This window comes from Sorex fumeus, unplaced genomic scaffold, assembly GCF_029834395.1.
Source record: "Sorex fumeus unplaced genomic scaffold, SorFum_2.1 ptg000007l, whole genome shotgun sequence".
In the NCBI taxonomy this organism is placed as follows: domain Eukaryota; kingdom Metazoa; phylum Chordata; class Mammalia; order Eulipotyphla; family Soricidae; genus Sorex; species Sorex fumeus.
Window position 1 is genome coordinate 8,200,090 of NW_026606064.1, and position 19,230 is coordinate 8,219,319.

A 19,230-nucleotide genomic window follows, 5' to 3' on the forward strand; every position below is an offset into this window, starting at 1 on the left:
GCCTGATACATGGCTCACTCAGTTGAGTCCTCCAGCACTGCTGGGTGTGATCCAAACACTAAAAAAAGTATCAAATGAGACGAAGATGTAATTCATTGGTCCATCTGAGAAAAACCTAACCTTGTGTTTAGTTTGTGGGACTCTCCCAGGGATCGAACCCAGGTCCTGCACTTGTCAGATCTGCACTCCAGCCCTGGGAACTCTCCCCAACCAGTGGGGTTGTGTTTCTGTTTTGGAGCCATACCTGGCGGTGCTCAGGGCTTACTCCAGACTCTGCACTCAGGTCACTCCTGTGGCTTGTGGGGTCAGCCATGTGGGGTGCCAGGAATTGAACCTAGGCGGGCCACGTACCAGGTGATTGCCTTCTCCACTGTTCTGGCCCTCACCCTGTATTTTACTTTTTAGAAAAAGCAGCAAACCAAGGAATAGGCCACCCACGGGTTAGAGGAGAATGGCCTTAAATCAGGAAAGACATTTCTTATCCCTGCAGAATGATGAATAGATGGAGGGAATGAAAATTAAAATGATCACGATACCTTATTAGACTTTTAGAATGAAACATTTATTTAGCTAGGAAATTAAGTTGACAGAGGGTCAGGATTTATTCCTAGGAGGGCCATCAGCCTGTTTAATTTATTTGGATTCCTGCATTGGATTATAACTTTCTTTGAAATGATTCATATGTCATCTTGTTATAGATTCCAGAACAGTCTTGCTGTTGGCTGGACTCATTCAGGCTGCCTCCCTAAGTTCCATAATGCATCTATCTTTGATACTTTTTATTTTTTAAATAGAGATCAGTGTTTGTTTGGGAGCCACATTTGGCTGTACTTGGGGCTTATTCCTGGGTGCTCAGGAATTACTCCTGGCAGGAGACATTAATTGGGGATTAACGTCTATAGTAATGGCAAGGAGTTTAACTTTTTCTGAAAGTGGTGTACTTCCAGCTTTTTCCATGTGGATCAGTGGGGAGAGTGGGTTATTTTTTTGGGTTTTTTTTTTTTCTTTTTGGGTCACACCCGATGATGCACAGGGGTTACCACTCCTGGCTCATGCACTTGGGAATTACTCCTGGCAGTGCTCAGAGGACCAAATGGGATGCTGGGAATCGAACCCGGGTCGGCCGCTGTACTATCGCTCCAGCCCGGTTGTTTATTCTTGCGGGAGGGCCATGCCTAACTGTGCTCAGGGGATCAAACCTGGATTGGGCACATGTTAGGAAGTACCTTGCCCGCTATACACTCTCACTGGCCCAGGTTGGTTTGGAATTATTTCAGGGCCACACCCAATGGTGCTCAGGACTTCTGGCTCAATACTCAGGGATCATTCCTGACAGGATTTGCGGGACCATATGTGGTACTGAACCTAGGTCAGCCACTTGTAAGGCCAGTGCCCTGCCTACTGAACTATCTCCAGCTCTCCAAGTTGTATTTTTTTTTTTTTTTGCTTTTTGGGTCACACCTGGCGATGCACAGGGGTTACTCCTGGCTCTGCACTCAGGAATCACCCCTGGCGGTGCTCAGGGGACCATATGGGATGCTGGGAATCGAACCCGGGTTGGCTGTGTGCAAGGCAAATGCCCTACCCGCTGTGCTATCTCTCCAGCTCCATTTGGATTCTTTTAAGGAGAACGAGGCTGCTGGGGGAGGGCGCACGGGGAGCAGTTTGCAGGTCTTTCCCCGTCCTGTATTTGGGGGGATGATTCATTCCCATTTCAGGCCTCGGGCTCTGCAACTGTAAAGCGAGGCGAAGAGGCTTGAATTCAGTAGCAGGTGCCGCCATGGATATCTGGCCTGTGGTAGCCGTGACAGGAGGGCAAGGAAAAAGTGGCCAAACAGATAATGTGGGCAGCAGGTGTGAAAGCACATGGGGTGGCCCGTGTGAGGGGCCTGACCAAGCACCTGGCACTGGACCAGCACTGGCGTTAGGTGAGTTCCTCGGAGCGGACAGATGGCAGTGGCACGCCCACCCCAGAGAGGCTTTGCATCTCTGCCCCACTCCCTCTTTCTGAGAATCGGCCCTGGAATCTTTCATCTCCCGCCTCCCACCACTCAGCTTCAGAGACCGGCTTCTATCTCGTCCTGCCACCAGCCCCTAGCAGCAGGTGGCAGATAAGAGTGGCGTGCGTGGCTGGCGGGACACGCGGGCGTCTCGAGCTGCCCCTGGCTCTAGGCCAGGATGAAACAGCTCCTGAGTCAAGTTCCTTAAGACACTGCCCTAGGATGCCAGGGTCAGGGGGGCCCAGGACAAACCTCTGGGTCAGCCGCTGCACTTTGCCTGAAATGCACAAGGAGATTCTGACCCATCTTAAGAGCCATCCTGTGCCCCAGAGTGACCTGGAAGCAAAGGGACGAATCCAAATGTGACCGTGCCGTGGTTCCAATCTGCAGATTGAAGTGGTTGGGGATCCGTTAAACCTCGGTTCAGACACAGTCTTGGCTCAGAGCTGTAGAGATAGAGCAGCAGGTGGGGCGCTTGCCATGCACACAGCCAACCTGGGTTCAGTCCCAGCATCCCATCTGGCCCTCTGAGCCCTGCTAGGAGTGATCCCTGAGCTCAGAGCCACAAGTCAACCCTGAGCACGGCTGGGTGTGGCCCCAGACAGAAGTCTTGTATGAGCTTTCTTTAGAAGGCTAAACTGGCCCAGAGCCATAGTTTAATACAGTGGGCAGGGCATTTGCCTTGCACATGGCCCACCTAGGTTCTGTCCCCAACATCGGATATGATCCTCTGAGCACCACCAGGACTAACCCTGAGCATTGCTGGGTGTGACCCAAAACGAAAAAAGCTTTTATTGGCGGGGGGAGGGGCACGGCTGGATGTTGGATACATCTGGTGGTGCACATGGGCTACTCCTGCGTCAGGGCTGAGGAGTGATCCCTGGCAGTACTCCTGGACCTTTACTGGTGCTGGGGATAAAACCTGGGTTGGCAGGATGAAAGCAAGCACCTTGCTTCTCTGCTGTCTCTGACCCCTAAAGAGCTTCTAAACATTTGGCTGTTGTGGGGTGCTAGGGGGACGACATCTTGCCCAGGCTTCCTGAGTCCCAGCTCTCCCCTGCCACGTCTCTGCCGCACATTTGTACCCTTCCAGCAGCTGTTCGCTGTGCCTGTGATCCTCCCCCGAGCCGCGTGAGGAGCCCCCACTGAGACACGGGATATTTATAAATAGAAAGTGGGTGTAAAGTTCTGCAGTCCCAAATGCTAGGAACCAGGCTAATTCCATCGTCTCTGCTTTGGAGCTTTGAAAGTCCTGTCCACCCCCTCATTCCGTCTTCTCCCCAGACCTATAAGCACCTGCACTCTGCTGGGGCGAAGAGGCCGTAGGCCTGGACATTGGCTACACTGTGCTATGAAGAGAAAGATGAGCGCACACGTGCAATCCCTGGCAATACATTGGGTTCCACATACACCACAAGGGATGACTCCTAAGCATGGAGCCACAAATAGCCACTGAGGTGTGGTCCAAAAACCCAAAACAGACCCTCAAAAAAAAAGAGGGGTCAGAGAGACAGTATGGAGGGTAAGACACTGGCCTGGGTTCAGTCTCTGGCACCGCATATGGTCCCTGAAGTCCCACCAGGAGTAAGCCCTGAACACCCCTGGGTGTGCCTCTTCCCCCCCCCCCCCCCACACACACACCAAGAAAAAAAATAGACTGTGTCCCTACCACTTACTGGTGGGGCATTTCTCAGTGACCCACCAGTCTGTCCATTGGCTTCAACCCCCACCGACCCTGGTGACCAAATCCTGCCTGCTGTTCTGTGAGGCCAGAGAACTGGACTCACCAGTCGAATCTGCCATGGGGGGGGGGGGGCTTTCTGGTTAGATCACCTAGGCGCATATGGAGTCCTGCTTTTCTGCATGAAGATAGAGCGAAGGGTGTCAACAAGGAGTTAAGCTGGATGTGAGGAAACTCATCACTTTCTAACAATGGATCAACATTGTACATATGGTCACATACTCAGGCTCACACGCTGGCTTAAGAAAAGGAATTTATTGGCTCAGCTGACAGAAATAGCCGGTGATTCATAGGGGGCTGGACAGAGCCGGTTTCACAGGATGTCGGGGAGCCAGCAAGATAATACAGGGGTTAGGGCCCCTACCTCACATTCCACCAGCTGGTTTGAATCCTGGCACTACATGTGGTCTCCTGAGCACTGCCAGGGGTCACCTATGGTGTATCCCAAACCCTCATACTCATACTCCATCCCAGCCTACCTCTATGGAAGACACCTCTCTTCTCTCTCTCTCCTTTTCTCTCTCATTTTAGGCATTATAGGTTGCAATAAAGATGCTGAAAGGTTCTCATGTATATTCCTCTACCTGCTTTCAACACTCCGTTCTTGTCCAGAGTGATCATTTCCAGCTAGTATAGTCATCATGGATCCTCCTCTATCTTAACTACCCTCCATCTCCCACACCATTGACCAACCACCAACCAGACATCCTGGCCCATTTTTCCTGGCCTTGGTTATTAGTTTCATACTGTTGTGTTTTATATCCCACAAATAAATGCCAGTCATTCTATATCTGTCCCTCTCCCTCTGACTCATTTCACTCAGCGTGATACTCTCCAACTCCATCCATTTATAGGCAGATTTCGTGACCTCATTTTTAACAGCTGTATAGTATTCCGTCATGTAGATATCCCATCGTTTTCTTTATCCATTCTTCTGTTTTTGGGCACTCAGGTTGTTTCCAGATTCTGGCTATTGTTAGTAGTGCTGCAAGAACATAGAAGTTCAGCATGATGTCCGTGTTCCCATCTGTAGGTCCTGTTGCCTCCGCCCAATTCCCTTTCACTCATTCCCTGGGCCAGCACAGTGCCACGTGGCACCTCCTGGGCCTGGAAGCTGCTCAGAGCATGTCATTGCAGAGAGCAAGCAAAACTCTGAGGGGAAAGCCAGCCTATCTGCCACCTCAGGGTCTCGGGCAGGGCACTGCCAAGTCACAGCCTGGTGGGAAGGGGCTTGGAGCCAGGAGTCACTGCAGCCTGTTGGAGGTGCGGGTCAAGGAATTCCACCCACAGCCTGACCAAGAGACGCTTGAGGGGCCCAAAGAACTGGTACAGCCAGCTTTGGTTTGATCCCCAGCACCCCATGGTCTCCCCAGGCAGTGCCCCAGGTATCCCCAGCATCACACCCACAGGCCCCTGCAGGGAACCATATCAGTCACATCAGTCAAGAACTGCTGGAGGCCCCTCACCCCACCCCCGCCGTGCCAGCCTCCTGAGCATCACCTAGGAGTACTCTGCCCCCCTGCACACACACCCAATCCAAAACAAGTGGCAGTTTGCCTAGAGAAGGAAAGGAGGCTACACCAAGCACCTGGGACCTAGGAGAACCCCCAAGCCTGGGACCCATCACGTTGATGCTCATCGGAACAGGGACATGCATCCTGGTTGGCTGGAGACAGGCTGAGTTTCCAGTGGAGGAACACCAGCGCAGACCTAGATCAGCCGGCAGGGGACCAAGTGGAACCGGAACTAAGTTGGAGTTGGACTCCAGATCACTGGCAGCATGTGGACGGTCAGGGCAGCTTGGAACCCTCCTGGGCTGCGCTTCCATCTGGCCACACTCTTGCAAGATGGCACCGAGCTAAGGGGCAACCATCTGCCCGGGCAGCCCCAATCCACAGCAACTGAGACCCCCTGCGAGCGTCAGGAACAGTCTCAAGAAAAAGCGGGTCTGGAGTGACAGGATAGCAGGGAGGGGGGTTGCCTTGTATGTGGCTGGCCAGGGTTCAATCCCTGGCATTCCATCTGGCCCCCTGAGCTGTTCCAGGAGTGATTCCTGAGTGCAGAGCCAGGAGTAAGCCCTGAGCACCATTGGGTATGGCCCAGGGCCCACACCCCACTGAAAAATAAGAAAAAGTGGGTCCAGCCAAATAGTCCAGGCATTAGAGCGTCTGCCTTGCAGGACAGCTGACCCCGCTTTGATCCCTGATGCCCCCCCACACACATGTCACACAGGGGTCACTCTTGAGCACAGAGCCAGGAATATAGTCCCCAAGCACTGCTGGGTGTGACCCAACCTACACCCCCTTCATAAAAGCTCCTATAGGGGCTGGAGTGATAGCACAGCAGGTAGGGCGTTTGCCTTGCACACAGCAAACCTGGGGTTCGATTCCCAGCATCCCAGATGGTCCCCTGAGCACAGGTAGGAGTAATTCCTGAGTGCAGAGCCAGGAGTAACCCCTGTGCATTGCCGGGTGTCTCACACACACACACACACACACACACACTCACACACACACACACACAAATCTCCTATAGCGTTGCTCCCAGCCAATGGAGGGGAAGCGTTTCCTGGTATTGGGGTCACAGGTACCATGGGCAAGAATTGAATAGTGGAAGAGGGACATGCTGGGCCTGGAATGGAGGAATAAATAGTTCTAGAAGATGTGGAACGAATGCTCCCAGTTTAGAGACTTCACTGGGAATGTGGAGCTCCAGAATAGGCAGCGAGGACAGCCCAGTTGCAGAAAAAAAACCTGTGAGCACAGATGGAGGAGAGCTCAGAAGCCCAAGGGCACCGCCCGGCGCCCCGACTGCTCAGAAATCACATTCGAGCAGAGAGGGGGGAGGGAAGACAGGGGGACGGGGTGTACAGACAGAAGACACTGTTAGAGCAGAGAGGTGGCTCAAAGGGCTGGAGCGGGCGCTTGGCATGGGGGAGGACCAGGCTCCATCCCTGATAGCGCCTGGCCCCTCCAAGCACCATCTGACATGAGCACCATGCTGGGAGCAGCCCAAAATACAAAAAAAAAGAAAAGGTTATTTTCAGAACAAGAGGAATGAAGTATATCCAACTGGGCGAGAAAAGTCAGCTGGAATTGGGGCCAGGGAAAAGGCCCAGAGGGCTGGAATGTCTTTTTTGTAATGCAGAAGTCTCAGATTTGATCCCCAGCACTGCACTGCCCCCCAAGCACCCCCCCCAGGAGTAACTACCCCAAGATATCACTACCAAGTATGACCCTGGAAAAATGAAAAAGCAGGAGCTGGAGAGAATAACAGCGGGTAGGGCACTAGCCTTGCACGTGGCCAAACTGGGTTCAATCCCAGAATCCCATATGCTCCCCCGAGTCCACTAAGAGTGATCCTTGAACACAGAGCCACGAGTAAACCCTAAGCATCACTGGGTGTGACCCCCCCCCCCGCAACACACACACACACAAAAAGTGTACATTTTCTGGGGCTGGAGAGAGAGCACAGCGGGTAGGGCGTTTGCCTTGCACGCGGCCAACCCGGGTTCGATTCCCAGCATCCCATATGGTCCCCTGAGCCAGGGGTAATTCCTGAGTGCAGAGCCAGGAGTAACTTGTGTGCATCACCAGGTGTGACCCAAAAAGCAAAAAAAAAAAAAGTGTACATTTTCTTTGTTCTCCCTTGAGCAAAAGCACTTTTAGATCCAGATGAGTCAATTTAATGACACACGATCTAAAAGAGGTCTAAAGGAACATGAACCCCAAAGAGAAGATAGAATCATGGTTAAGGTGTTTGCTTTGCACACAACTGACCCTAGTTTGACCCCTGACACCCTTTATGGTGCCCCAAGTCCCACCTGGAGTGAGCCTTGAGCACATGAAGGTGTGGCTCAACCCTCCCCGCTCCAACCACCACCAACAAAAGAACAGAGCACAGAGCACCTAAGCAGCAAGGCTGTGACGATGAGCGCATCCCAGAGTATCTGGAACTTAGGACAATAAGTGGGACAGTCATGCGGAAACAGAAGGGGCCTGAGTTTCAGAAAGGAGCAAAGGAATTCTTAGATGGGGGCATTTGGGGCAAATTCCCTCCAGACTTGTTCTTTATTAAACTGTGGGTCTTAAGGACACCCAGAAAATGAATTGATTCCTTCACAAAAAACGTGATTGGCCCTAATGGGCAGACGCTCCAAACAGCAGTCTGAAGCATTGGGAAGGCTTCTTGGAAAATTCCTGCCACCCACGAATGGCCCAGTGTCCAGTGAGACGTGGAACTAGGACATGCAGGATCTCAGCAGTCACCCGGATTCAAGTTCAAATTCAAATTCACCTATTTCCTCCGGGGTGCTTCCTGCCCCCAGTTGCTGGTTCCATTGATGTAAATCTTGGGAGCCGTCTCAGGTCCCCTTCTCGGACCCCGCACTTAGCCAGTCCTGCCAATCCCAGGCCCCACCACCCGCATTGGAAATGGCACCTCTGTTGGGAGGGAAAAATGCTAAGTGGAAGCGCTGGAGCGATAGTACAGTGGGGAGGGCAGTTGCCTTACACACAACTGACCTGGGTTCGATCTCTGGTATCCCTTATGGTCCCCTGAGCACCGCCAGGAGTAAACCCAGAGCACTGCTGACTGGGGCCTAAAAACAAAAAACAAAACAAAAAGATACTAGGTGGACGCCAGAATCCAGATTCTAAAATATCTTGCAATAGAAAGCACAAACCAACAGAAAAAAGTGAAAAGAAAAAAAAAAGAAACCTGCCCGCAGTGGGTTTTCCCGTTGTGAGCTGCAGCAGGAAGCTGACCTGACCAAGGGCCAGGGATGAGGCACTGGACCCGGGGTGGGAACAGCTATTCTGAGAGACAGCAGCTTGCGGGCTGCAGACAGGCGGGGGGGGGGGGGGGGGGGGGGGGGGCGTGTCCTTGCCTTGCATGAGGCCAGCCCCAGTTCCAACCTCAGGACCACCAGGAGTGACCCCTGAGCATAGAGCCGGGTGTGGCCTTGTGAGACTGCCACTTGTGGATTGTACCCCAAAGAATCTAGTGGGGCGTCCCTTCTATGCTGAGGGGAAGGGTGAAACCGTGCTGTGTCTCATAATCATTCTTCTTCCCAGGAGGCAAATGCTTAGGCAGTTCCAAGGAAGATGCCTAAGTGAAGACACAGTAACTTTCTCCCCTTCTGTTCTTGTGTTTATTTTATAGGTGTGGGGGCATCCAGGCCACCTTTTATTTTTCTTCTGGCTCTATTTTTATTTTTTGTCTGTTTGTTTCTGGATTGTTGTTTTTTGTGTTTTTGGGGTTTTTTGTTTTGTTTTGTTTTGTTTTGCTTTCTTGGGTCACACCCGGCGATGCTCAGGGGTTACTCCTGTCTCTGCACTCAGGAATTACTCCTGGCAGTGCTCGGGGGACCATATGGGATGCTGGGAATCGAACCTGGGTCGGCCTCATGCAAGGCAAATGCCCTACAATAAATGCTGTACTACAGCTCCAACCCCTGTTTCTGATTTTTGGTTTTGGGCCACACCCAGCCCAGCAGTGCTCAGGGCTTAGTTCGGGCTCTGTACTCGGGGATCACTCCTGGTGGGGCTTGGGGAACCATATTGGATGCTGGGGATGAACCCTGGTTGGCCATGTACAAGGCAAATGCCCTACCCGCTGTATTATTGCTCTGACCCAGATACTTGAAATCATTTGTTGTTGTTGTTGTTGTTTTGTTGTATTAAGGCCACACCCCACAACGCTCAGGGCTTACTCTTGACTCTGCACTCAGCACTCACTCCTGGTGGTGCATGGGAGACCATATTGAACCTGGATGGCTGCATGCAAGGAAGCACCCTACCTGCTGTATTATCACAACAGCCCCCCTTTAAATCATTTTTTAAAAGAAAGCAATCCATTGCAGAAAGTTTAGGGAGAGGGGAAAATGTACGAGGAAGGAAAGAGGGAGGAAGGAAGACCCCTGAAATAAGTGAACATTCTGGACCATAAATCTGTTGTCTGTACAGCTGAGACACTATTATGTAAGACCAACATTCTGTCCCCAAATGTCGTGTGACCTGAATGGCCTGGTACTAGCATCTCTGCGGTGCTCGGGGCCTTCCTGGGTGGGTGCCTTACACTTATGCCTCTTGGCTCAACTGCTGCTCCCTGGGGCAGGGGATGCTGTCTCAGTGCTCAGGAGTGGCCCCCGGAGCTGCTCAAGGGATGCAAGTCAGTCACAGTCCCCACAGCCCTCCTGTCCTGCCCCAGCAGCTCAGATTCTTCTGGAATGGGGCATCCTGAGTTTTCTCTCATTTCACACTGAACCTTGCAGATTAGTTGGTGACGGGGGGGGTGGGGGGGGGCTGTTGTGACCACATGGAAACAAGCCACCCATGGCCTTTCCCTGGGCCTGAGCTTCTTCACAAGGTGACGGCCAGCAGCAGCTCTTCCGGCCAGGCGCAGCTGATGGGGTCAGCACTGGCCAGGACAGGCCTCCTCAGGGCTGAGCCCCAGCCTCCGGATGGGGAAGAAGCCTGCTGTGTCTTCAGGGAATTGGACGCTCTCGGACTGCTCCCAATTTCCTCAAGGCATTTTCCCCCTGAGATTGAGTCTGTTCTTCAGGGCAGGAGCCCAGGGCCCAAAGCTGTCATTGTAATGAGCGTCCATCATGCCCCCCACCCCCGCCCGTGCCAGAGCGGAAGTCTCCCAGGAAGGCCCAGACTGCAGCAAACGCCCCAGCATCTGCTCTCCCGCTGGCTGCTCTGCTTGGCTAACATTCCTCCTCTTTCATTCCTCCCTGGGGCCTGCTGTTGTCTTTCTCATTAACTTCCCCTCAACTCCCAGCAAGGTCCCTCGACTCCCAGCTCTGCTAATTCCCCTGTAATCTGCTGGCAAGCCAGGAAGCTAATTAAATTGTGAGCATGTGCGCCCTGACCCTCCCCGAGTCGCTCTCCCTCCCCCCCCCCCTCCGCCCTGTGTCTGTCTTTATTTTCTCTGTCTTTGGGGGCCACACCTGTCCGTCAGTGCTCAGGCCTGACTCCTGCCTCTGAGCTCAGGATTACTCCTGATAGGGCTCAGCAGATCAGATGCGGGTGCTGGAGACTGAACCTGGGTCAGCCACAGGCAAGCCAAGCACCCTACCTGCTGCTTGCTCAGGAATCACTCTTGGCTGTGCTCAGGAACCATATGGAATGCAGGGATTTAACCTGGTCAGTCACGTGCATATACCCTATTCCCCTATGTATTGGACTCTCTCTTTCAGTCCATACATGAGGAATTCTGCGGGGTACCCCAGGGAGGCTTGGGGCTTTGTCTGCAGCCTCTGCTACACACAATGGAAGGACCTGATGTAGGGCAAGGAGCTAATTCAAGGGTCTGGAGCAACCCCCAGAGCACTGAGCTAGGAGTAGGTCCCAAGTACTGCCTCAGTGTGGCCCTAAAATAAAAATCAAAGACAAGGTGGGGCCAGTTTGATCCACCAGCACCGGATATGGTCCACCAGCTTGCCAGGAGTGTTTCCTGAGTATAGGGCCCTAAGTACCCTCAGGTGTGCCCCCAACCAAAAAGACTAGAGAGATAGTCCAGCAGGTAGGGTTGTTTGCTCTGGCACACTGAACCCTTCCAGGAGTGAACCCCGAGTGCAGAGCCAGGAATAAGCCCTGAGTTATGGCCCCCAAACAAACAAAACCCAAGAAATGCAGTGAGGATGTATTGCAAACAAAATTTGTGTAAAAAAGCAGATGAGGGGCTGGAGTGATAGCACAGCAGGTAGGGCGTTTGCTTTGCACGCGCCCGACCGACCTGGGTTCAATTCCCAGCATTCCATATGGTCCCCTGAGCACCACCAGGGATAATTCCTGAATGCAGAGCCAGGAGTGACCCCTGTGCATTGCTGCGTGTGACCCAAAAAGAAAAAAAAAATAAGCAGATGAATTGGAAATGGCTGGAAACGGTACACATTTGCCTTGCTGCCAGGAGTGATCCCCGAGTTCAGCACCAGTAGCCCTGAGCACCACCGGGTGTGGCCTAAAATCAAAACAAAATAAAAATCTATGGGGCCAGGCAGAGAGTACCTAGGGGAAAACATTTGCCTTGCCTGTGGGTGGATTAAAGTTTGACCCTGGGCACCCCTCATGGTCCCCCAAGCTCCTCAAGGACTGACCCCTGAGTGCACAGAGCCAGAACTAAGCCCTATAACCGGGTGTTCCCCCCCCCCCCCCCGTCCCACCACCATCCCCCCCAAAAAATTAAAAAGAATACATCTTCTCAACCAGCCTCAGTGCCAGTCCTGCGTCTCAGGGTCCGCGGCCCCGGGAAGGAGCTCAAGAGTTAGGGGCTCTTGCCCATGAAGTCATGGGGGGCCCCCCTCAGCTGCCAGCACCCCTGCCAGGGCACCTGCAACAACAGCAGACCCAGAGGAGGTGGTGCTGGGGCACTGGAGAGGGTCCCCTTGTCCCTGTGAAACAGAAGTTCTCTGAGCCTCTCCATCCAGACACCCAACAGACATCCCCTCAAAAACCCCTCTTCCTCCAGGAAGCCCTCCTTCCTACCTCCCTACCCCCAGCCCCCTACCCCCACCCCACAGAGAGCCCAGGCTACTAATGTGGGATATCTGTGGGCTTTGCCTCCTTCTGTCCAGCAGCAGTGAGCGATTTCAAGTTCCGAGTGAGACGCTGTCCCTGTACGGGCCACAACGGACCCCCTTCGTCCTCCCCACCTCCTGGGCCACCTGGCCTGGACATCTGTCCCAGCCCCGAGCTCACCTTCCACTGTCCTTGCAGCCCAGACCAGCGGGGCGAGTCTCTGGGTCTCTCTCAAAGCAGGCACGGAAGAGTGCGGGTCTGCAGGGTGCCCGGGGCGCCGCAGCCCCCACCCCCACCGAACCACCCCCCCCCCGCCTCAGTTTCCCCCTCTGCTAAGAGGCTTGCGCGCAGGACTCAGCAGCGGCAGCTCTAAGAAGGTCGCGGATGAGAAAGAGCCCAGGACAGGGCGCAGCCCGAGCCGGGGCCTCCTGGGTGCGGTGCCCCTGAGGCCGGGCCGCTGGGCCACCCGCTCCCGGGCGCGCCCCTCCTCTCCTCTCCCCTCGCCGCTCCCCTGCTCGGCCCTCCCCGCCTCTCCCCGCCGCCCCTCGCGCCGTTCGGCGCCGCAGCATCTTCAGGCGTCCTCGTCCCCCCACACCCCCCTCCCTGCGCCCAGCTCCCGGGTCCACGCGCCGCCCCCGCGCCCCCCTCGCCCCCCGCGCCCCCCGCGCTCCGCGCGCGTCCGGAGTCCAGCCCCGAGCGCGGAGCCCGGAGCCCATCGCGGGCTCGCAGCCGACCGAGAGCCGCCGGCGCCGGCAGCCAGGTGAGGGCAGCCCCGGGCGGGATGGGCAGCGGGCCGCTGGGTCCTTTCTCCCTTGAAAGATGCTCCGGGCTTTGACTGGGAGGGGATGGATGGAGGAAGGTCTGGGGTGCCCCTTGGGCGGGGGGTGGTCTTGATTTTTCCCGAGAAAAGAATCTTCGAGCCGTGCAGGGGGTTCATCCAGCGCGAGGGGCGCTTTCCTGGGGTGGGGGGTGGGAGGGGGTGCGGGCAGGGCGGAGGGAGGGAGATCGGGCGGCGGTGGCAGGGAGGGGACTCAGCCCCATCGCCTGATGTCGCTGCCCCCTCCCCAGTCGGGTCCGGGGCCTTAGCTCTGCAGCTCTCCGTGCCCCAGTTTTTGGGGTTTTTTTGTTTGTCTGTTTCCTGGGAAGAGGACGGTTTTGAGCCCCACCTGGTGAGCGAGGACCCGCATTCTCTTCCCTGCAGCTGGGGCACCCACCTGTCCCTCTCCCGGCGCGGACAGCTCTGGGGACAGGGTCTAGGAATGAGCACAATGGGCTGGGGTGGGGGGTGAGGGGTGGTGAAACGGGGGGCGCACACCGCGGAGGACCCTGGGCAGGACCCGCGGGACCCGCCACCGTCCGCCCCAGGAGGCAGAGCGCCGGGCTTTGTTTCCCTCCCTCCTCCCAGCGCTCCATCCCGTTTGTCTCGCTCATTTTTGCAAGATCCGAAAGCGGCGGAGGGCTGGTAGGCTGCAGAGTAGCTATGCGGGCGGGAAGGGGGTGCTCCGTAAGGAGACCCTGGGGTCGGTGTCGCCTCCTTGCGCCGTGGCCTTGGGCCCCCATCCTTCCCGGGGCTGGGCTCAGCGTTGAGACATGTGGAATGGGAGCAGGTGCACCTGCCTCACAGGTTTGGTTGTAGGCCGACCTGGTAGAGGTGTCCAAAGAACGCACTTCCCACGGTGGGAGACAGGGGGCGCCCTCTCTGTCCTTGACAAGGGGCCAGTCCAGTCTCAGGGGTCCCTTTGTTAGTTGCTGGAAAAGGTTTCTGGGGATGGAGCAGCCCGCTGGGCTGGCAGGAGTTGGGGGCTTACTAGCAGTAGAAAAGGGTTTTCCCTTTGTTACTAGGGTCCACGACCAAGTGTGGGCAGTGTCCATGTTATGTGGGTGAGTGGCCACGTGGCCACCTTCTCTGAAGGCCCCCCTCAACTGACACGCCCCCACCCCAGGAATTTCTCAATTGTCCACCTCCCAGGCTCTTGCCTTTTCTGTTTCTACCTGAGAGGTCCTGGGTATTCAAGGAGGTCCTTGAATGTTGGGGTCCTGCCATGGCAGGTGGGGCTCCTCTGAGTAGCCAGTCTCCCCAGGGCCACGCACAGCTACACCGGGGACGCCTAGCACAAACCACATTCACACCTGCGAGCACAGAGCACCTTCAGAAAAGAAGCCATGCCCAGAGAGGGTAGGGAATGTGCCTGAGGTTGAACAGAGTCCCGCCCACCCCACCACTACTAAGGAATAAAGACTCTGACCTCGGCCTGCCCAAGTGCCCCTGGGACTGACCGTCCGGTCCACTTCCAACCAGGAGAATAAAGTCACTCTCTTAATGCTAATTGCATCGAGCGGAGGGAGGGAGTCAAAAGCCCTGTGTTCTGGTCTCCTCCCTGCGAAGGGGACCCTGGGAACTCAGGGGGCCCGGAATGGGAGCTGAGTGGGTCAGAGGCCAGTGAGCATCGATGAGTGCCTTGTCTGTGCAAACAAGAGCTGAAAAGTGGCATCACTTGGGACCTCAGTACAGAGAGACCTGAGGGAGGGTCACGCCATAGGCCACCAACAGCCACAGGAAAATGCAGCCCCGAGAGTCCCAGAACAGCATCTGCTTGCCCAGAGGCTATATTGGCAGACCTCTTGAGGTTCTCTTATTTGGGGGGAGAATGGGGATGGTGTTTGAGCCACCCCCGGCCGTGCTCAGGGTTTACTCCTGACTCCAGGGCACAGGAGATTGAACTCGGGTTGGCCCTGTGCAAGGCAAATGCTCTGACTGCTGTCCTATCACTCCAGCCCTCAAGAAAGAGGTTCTGGGATGGGAGCTATGGAACAGCCAATAAGGCGCTTGCCTTGCAGGCGTTTGTCTTGGGTTTGATCCCCAGGCCCACTATAGGGTTCTCTGAACACTGCCAGGAGTGATTCCCGGAGTTCAAAGCCAGGAGTAAGGCCTGAACCCCACCGCGTGTTCCCTTTTCAAAAAAAAAAAAAGAGGTTCTGGTGCTTTGAGAACTTTCAGGGCTTGGGGAGGGGGGTAGAGTCCTGGCAGAATTTTCAGTGGAAGAGCATGTGCTGGGTATGAATGAGGCCATCCCCGCCCCCCAAGCCCAGCACCTCCCAGCATAGACCTGTGGGTCTACCATCTCTGTGAGTGGGCCCTAGTATTTTTAAAGGGGGGGGGGCAGGTGGGCCAGAGCAATAGCATAATAACCCCTGAGCAGCATCGCTGGTGTGGCTCAAAAACAAGACAGAAAGAAAAAAAGGAAGGAAGGAAGGAAGGAAGGAAGGAAGGAAGGAAGGAAGGAAGGGAAAAAAATTAGAAAGAAAGCAAAAGAAATAAAAGAAAGGAAAGGAAAGGGAGAGAGAGAAAGAAAGAGAAAGAAAGAAAGAAAGAAAGAAAGAAGGAAAGAAAGAAGGAAAGAAGGGAGGGAGGGAGGGAGGGAGGGAAAAAATTTGAAAGAAAGCAAAAGAAATAAAAGAAAGGAAAGGAAAGAAAGAAAGAAAGAAAGAGAGAAAGAAAGAAAGAAAGAAGAAGGGAGGGAGGGAGGAAGGAAGGAAGGAAGGGAGAGAAAGAAATTAGAAAGAAAGCAAAAGAAATAAAAGAAAGGAAAGGAAAGAAAGAAAGAATAAAGAGAGAAAGAAAGAAAGGAAGGAAGGAGGGAGGGAGGAAGGAAGGAAGCGAGAGAAAGAAATTAGAAAGAGAGCAAAAGAAATAAAAGAAAGAAAAGAAAGAAAGAAGAGAGAAAGAAAGCGAGAGAAAAATTAGAAAGCAAAAGAAAGGAAAGGAAAGAGAAAGAAAGAAAGAAGAAAGAAAAAGAAAGTGAGAGAAATTAGAAAGAAAGCAAAAGAAAGGAAAGAAAAGAAAGGAGAAAGAAAGAGAAAGAAAGCGAGAGAAAGAAATTAGAAAGCAAAAGAAAGAAAGAAAGAAAGAAGAAAGAGAAAGCGAGAGAAAGAAATTAGAAAGAAAGCAAAAGAAAGAAAGAAAGAGAGAGAGAGAGAGAAAGGGAACGGAAGAAAGAGAGAGAAATGGGCCCAATCCAACAATGTGTCAGGGGAGGAAGGGCACAGGTGGATCTGGATGGAATCAGACCATGATGAATGCCAAGAAGGTGCTTTTAGGGACAGTGGCTTAGCACAGAGGGGAGGGTGCTTGCCTTGCTGACTCAAGTTTGATCCCAGGCATCCCATATGGTTCCCAAAGCCCCACTAGGAGTGATCCCTGAGTGCAGAGCCAGGACTAACCCCTGAGTACCACCAGGTATGGCCTCCAAAATGAAATAAATGTTTTTAAAAGTACTTTTGAAGAAAGTACTGTTGAAGGACGTGCTTTTAACATGGCCCACCAGTGTTTTTAAGTTTTTATTGGGAGCAGGGAGGGGCCGCTACTCCCACACAGTGAGGTAGATTGAATCCAGGCTCCTGTGGGTAAAGCTGTATGTCCTCCAGAATCTGTGGGTCGTGTGTGTGTTTAAACTTTATGATTTTTTTATTTGTTTTGTGCTTTGGGGCCTCATTTGGCAGCACTCCGGAATTACTTCTGGATCTGCTGGGAGATCATATGCAGTGACTGGGGATCAAACTAGGGTCTGCTGGGGCTGGAGCAAAAGGTACAACTGGTAGGGCACTTGACTTGCACGTGGCCTACTTGAGTTTGATCCAAGTTGCCCATCTGGTCCTGCGAACCCCATCAGGAGTGATCTCTGAACATCACTGGCTGTGGTCCCCAGACCCTTTCCCCAAAAGAATCCAGGGTTGGCAGCATGCAAGCCAAGTGCCCTACCCGTTGTGCCATCACTCGGGCCCAACCATTTGTGGTGTGTGTGTGTGTGTGTGTGTGTGTGTGTGTGTGTTTTGGAGTGGGGGCACACCTCCTGGTGTTGCTCAGAGTTTATTCCTGTCTCTGCACTCCAGAGACACTCTCCCTACCTGCTGTGCCATCACTCTGGCCCAACCGTTTGTGGTGTGTGTGTGAGTGTGTGTGTGTGTGTGTGTGTGTGTGTGTGTGTTGGAGTGGGGGCACTCCTCTTGGTGGTGCTCAGTTTATTCCTGGCTCTGCACTCCGGAGTCACTCCTGGCGGTGCTCAGAGGACCATATGGGATGCCACAGATCGAACCCGGGTCGGTCTGAGTGTAAGACAAGCCCCCTGCCTCCCCGCCGTGCCAACACTCCAGTCCCACCGCATGTGTTCTAACCAGCCCTCCCCGGGTGACACTTGGGACCTTCGGTCCAGTGTGGACAGAAATCCCTCCCTGCGGGTTAAGGGACAGGAACGGGGTGTTGTGGGGCTCGAGCGATAGCACAGTGGGTAGGGTGTTTGCCCTGCACGTGGCCGACCCGAGTTCGATTCCCAGCATTCCATAGGGTCCCCGAGCACCCTCAGGAGTCATTCCTGAGTGCATGAGCCAGGAGTAAGCCCTGTGCATCGCGGGGTGTGACCCAAAAAGCAAAAATAAATTAAAAAAAAAAGAACGGGGTGTTGTTGGGGGGGGCGGTGCCGCAGACCCGAGGCTGGGTCCTGGAGAGGCCCGCCCCGCGCGACCGCCCTGTCCACCCGCTGTGTCCCTTCCCCCCGTGTCCCCTCCGCAGGTGCCATGCTGCCGCTGCTCGTGCTGGGGCTGCTGGGCCCGGCGGCCTGCGGGGCCCTGGGGCCCGCGCCGGCGCCCGCGGAGCTGCGCTCGGCCTTCTCGGCGGCGCGCACCACGCCGCTGGAGGGCTCGTCGGAGCTGGCGGTGACCTTCGACAAGGTGTACGTGAACATCGGCGGCGACTTCGACCCGGCCACGGGCCGCTTCCGCTGCCGCGTGCCGGGCGCCTACTTCTTCTCCTTCACGGCGGGCAAAGCCCCGCACAAGAGCCTGTCGGTGATGCTGGTGCGCAACCGCGACGAGGTGCAGGCGCTGGCGTTCGACGAGCAGCGGCGGCCCGGGGCGCGGCGCGGCGCCAGCCAGAGCGCGCTGCTGCAGCTCGACTACGGCGACGCCGTGTGGCTGCGGCTGCACGCGGCGCCGCACTACGCGCTGGGCGCGCCGGGGGCCACCTTCAGCGGGTACCTGGTGTACGCCGACGCCGACGCGCCCGCCGCCAGCGCCAGCGCCAGCGCCAGCGCCAGCGCCAGCGCCAACGCCCTGGCCGCCGCCCCGCCGCGCGCCGAGGAGCCGCGCTCCGCCTTCTCGGCCGCGCGCACCCGCAGCCTGCTGGGCTCGGACGCGGGCCCCGGGCCGCACCACCGGCCGCTCGCCTTCGACACGGAGCTCGTCAACATCGGCGGCGACTTCGACGCGGCGGCCGGCGTGTTCCGCTGCCGCCTGCCCGGCGCCTACTTCTTCGCCTTCACGCTGGGCAAGCTGCCGCGCAAGACGCTGTCGGTGAAGCTCATGAAGAACCGCGACGAGGTGCAGGCCATGATCTACGACGACGGCGCGTCGCGGCGCCGCGAGATGCAGAGCCAGAGCGTGATGCTGCCGCTGCGGCGCGGCGACGCCGTCTGGCTGCTCAGCCACGACCACGACGGCTACGGCGCCTACAGCAACCACGGCAAATACATCACCTTCTCGGGCTTCCTGGTGTATCCCGACCTGGCCCCCGCCGCCGCCGCAGCTGGCGGGGCGCGGCCCCCCGAGCTCTGAACCCCCAATGATCTCGGGGACGGTAGGAGGGCTGGGGAAGGGGAGAGGGTGGGAGGTGGTGCTTGTGGAGTCAGGGCTGGACCTGGCCAATAAAGTGGGTCTGTCTGCCCGGGAGGGCCGTGATGCGTTTGTCTGGGATTTGGGAGGGCGCGCAGCTGGGGGGCGGCGATGGAACCCTTGCCGGTCCCCCTCCCTTTCCTGTTCTGCTCTATGCAGGCCCTTTCTGGTCCTCCGTGTCCGATGCCATTTGGTGACAAGGGGCACCCTCTACCCGGCCTGGGGCTTGGGGTTCAAGCATTCTCATCACCCCTGCAGCTGGCCATGGGGAGACCAGAAGGCACCAGGAAGCAGCAGGTCT

At 55.5% G+C, this 19,230-nt stretch overlaps 1 protein-coding gene across 1 annotated transcript; it reads left to right on the plus strand.

The window, feature by feature from the left end:
- The first annotated feature begins 12,899 nt into the window (after positions 1 to 12,899).
- Positions 12,900 to 18,873, plus strand: C1QTNF4 (C1q and TNF related 4). Its single transcript, XM_056131423.1, has 2 exons — positions 12,900 to 13,026; positions 17,833 to 18,873. The coding sequence occupies exon 2, from the start codon at positions 17,838 to 17,840 to the stop codon at positions 18,870 to 18,872; it is 1,035 nt and encodes a 344-aa protein (XP_055987398.1). The 5' UTR covers positions 12,900 to 13,026; positions 17,833 to 17,837; the 3' UTR covers position 18,873.
- Positions 18,874 to 19,230: the final 357 nt, after the last annotated feature.

Excerpts from the sequence above, each read along its gene's own strand:
- C1QTNF4 (XM_056131423.1), top strand. The coding sequence starts at position 17,838 with ATGCTGCCGCTGCTCGTGCTGGGGCTGCTGGGCCCGGCGGCCTGCGGG.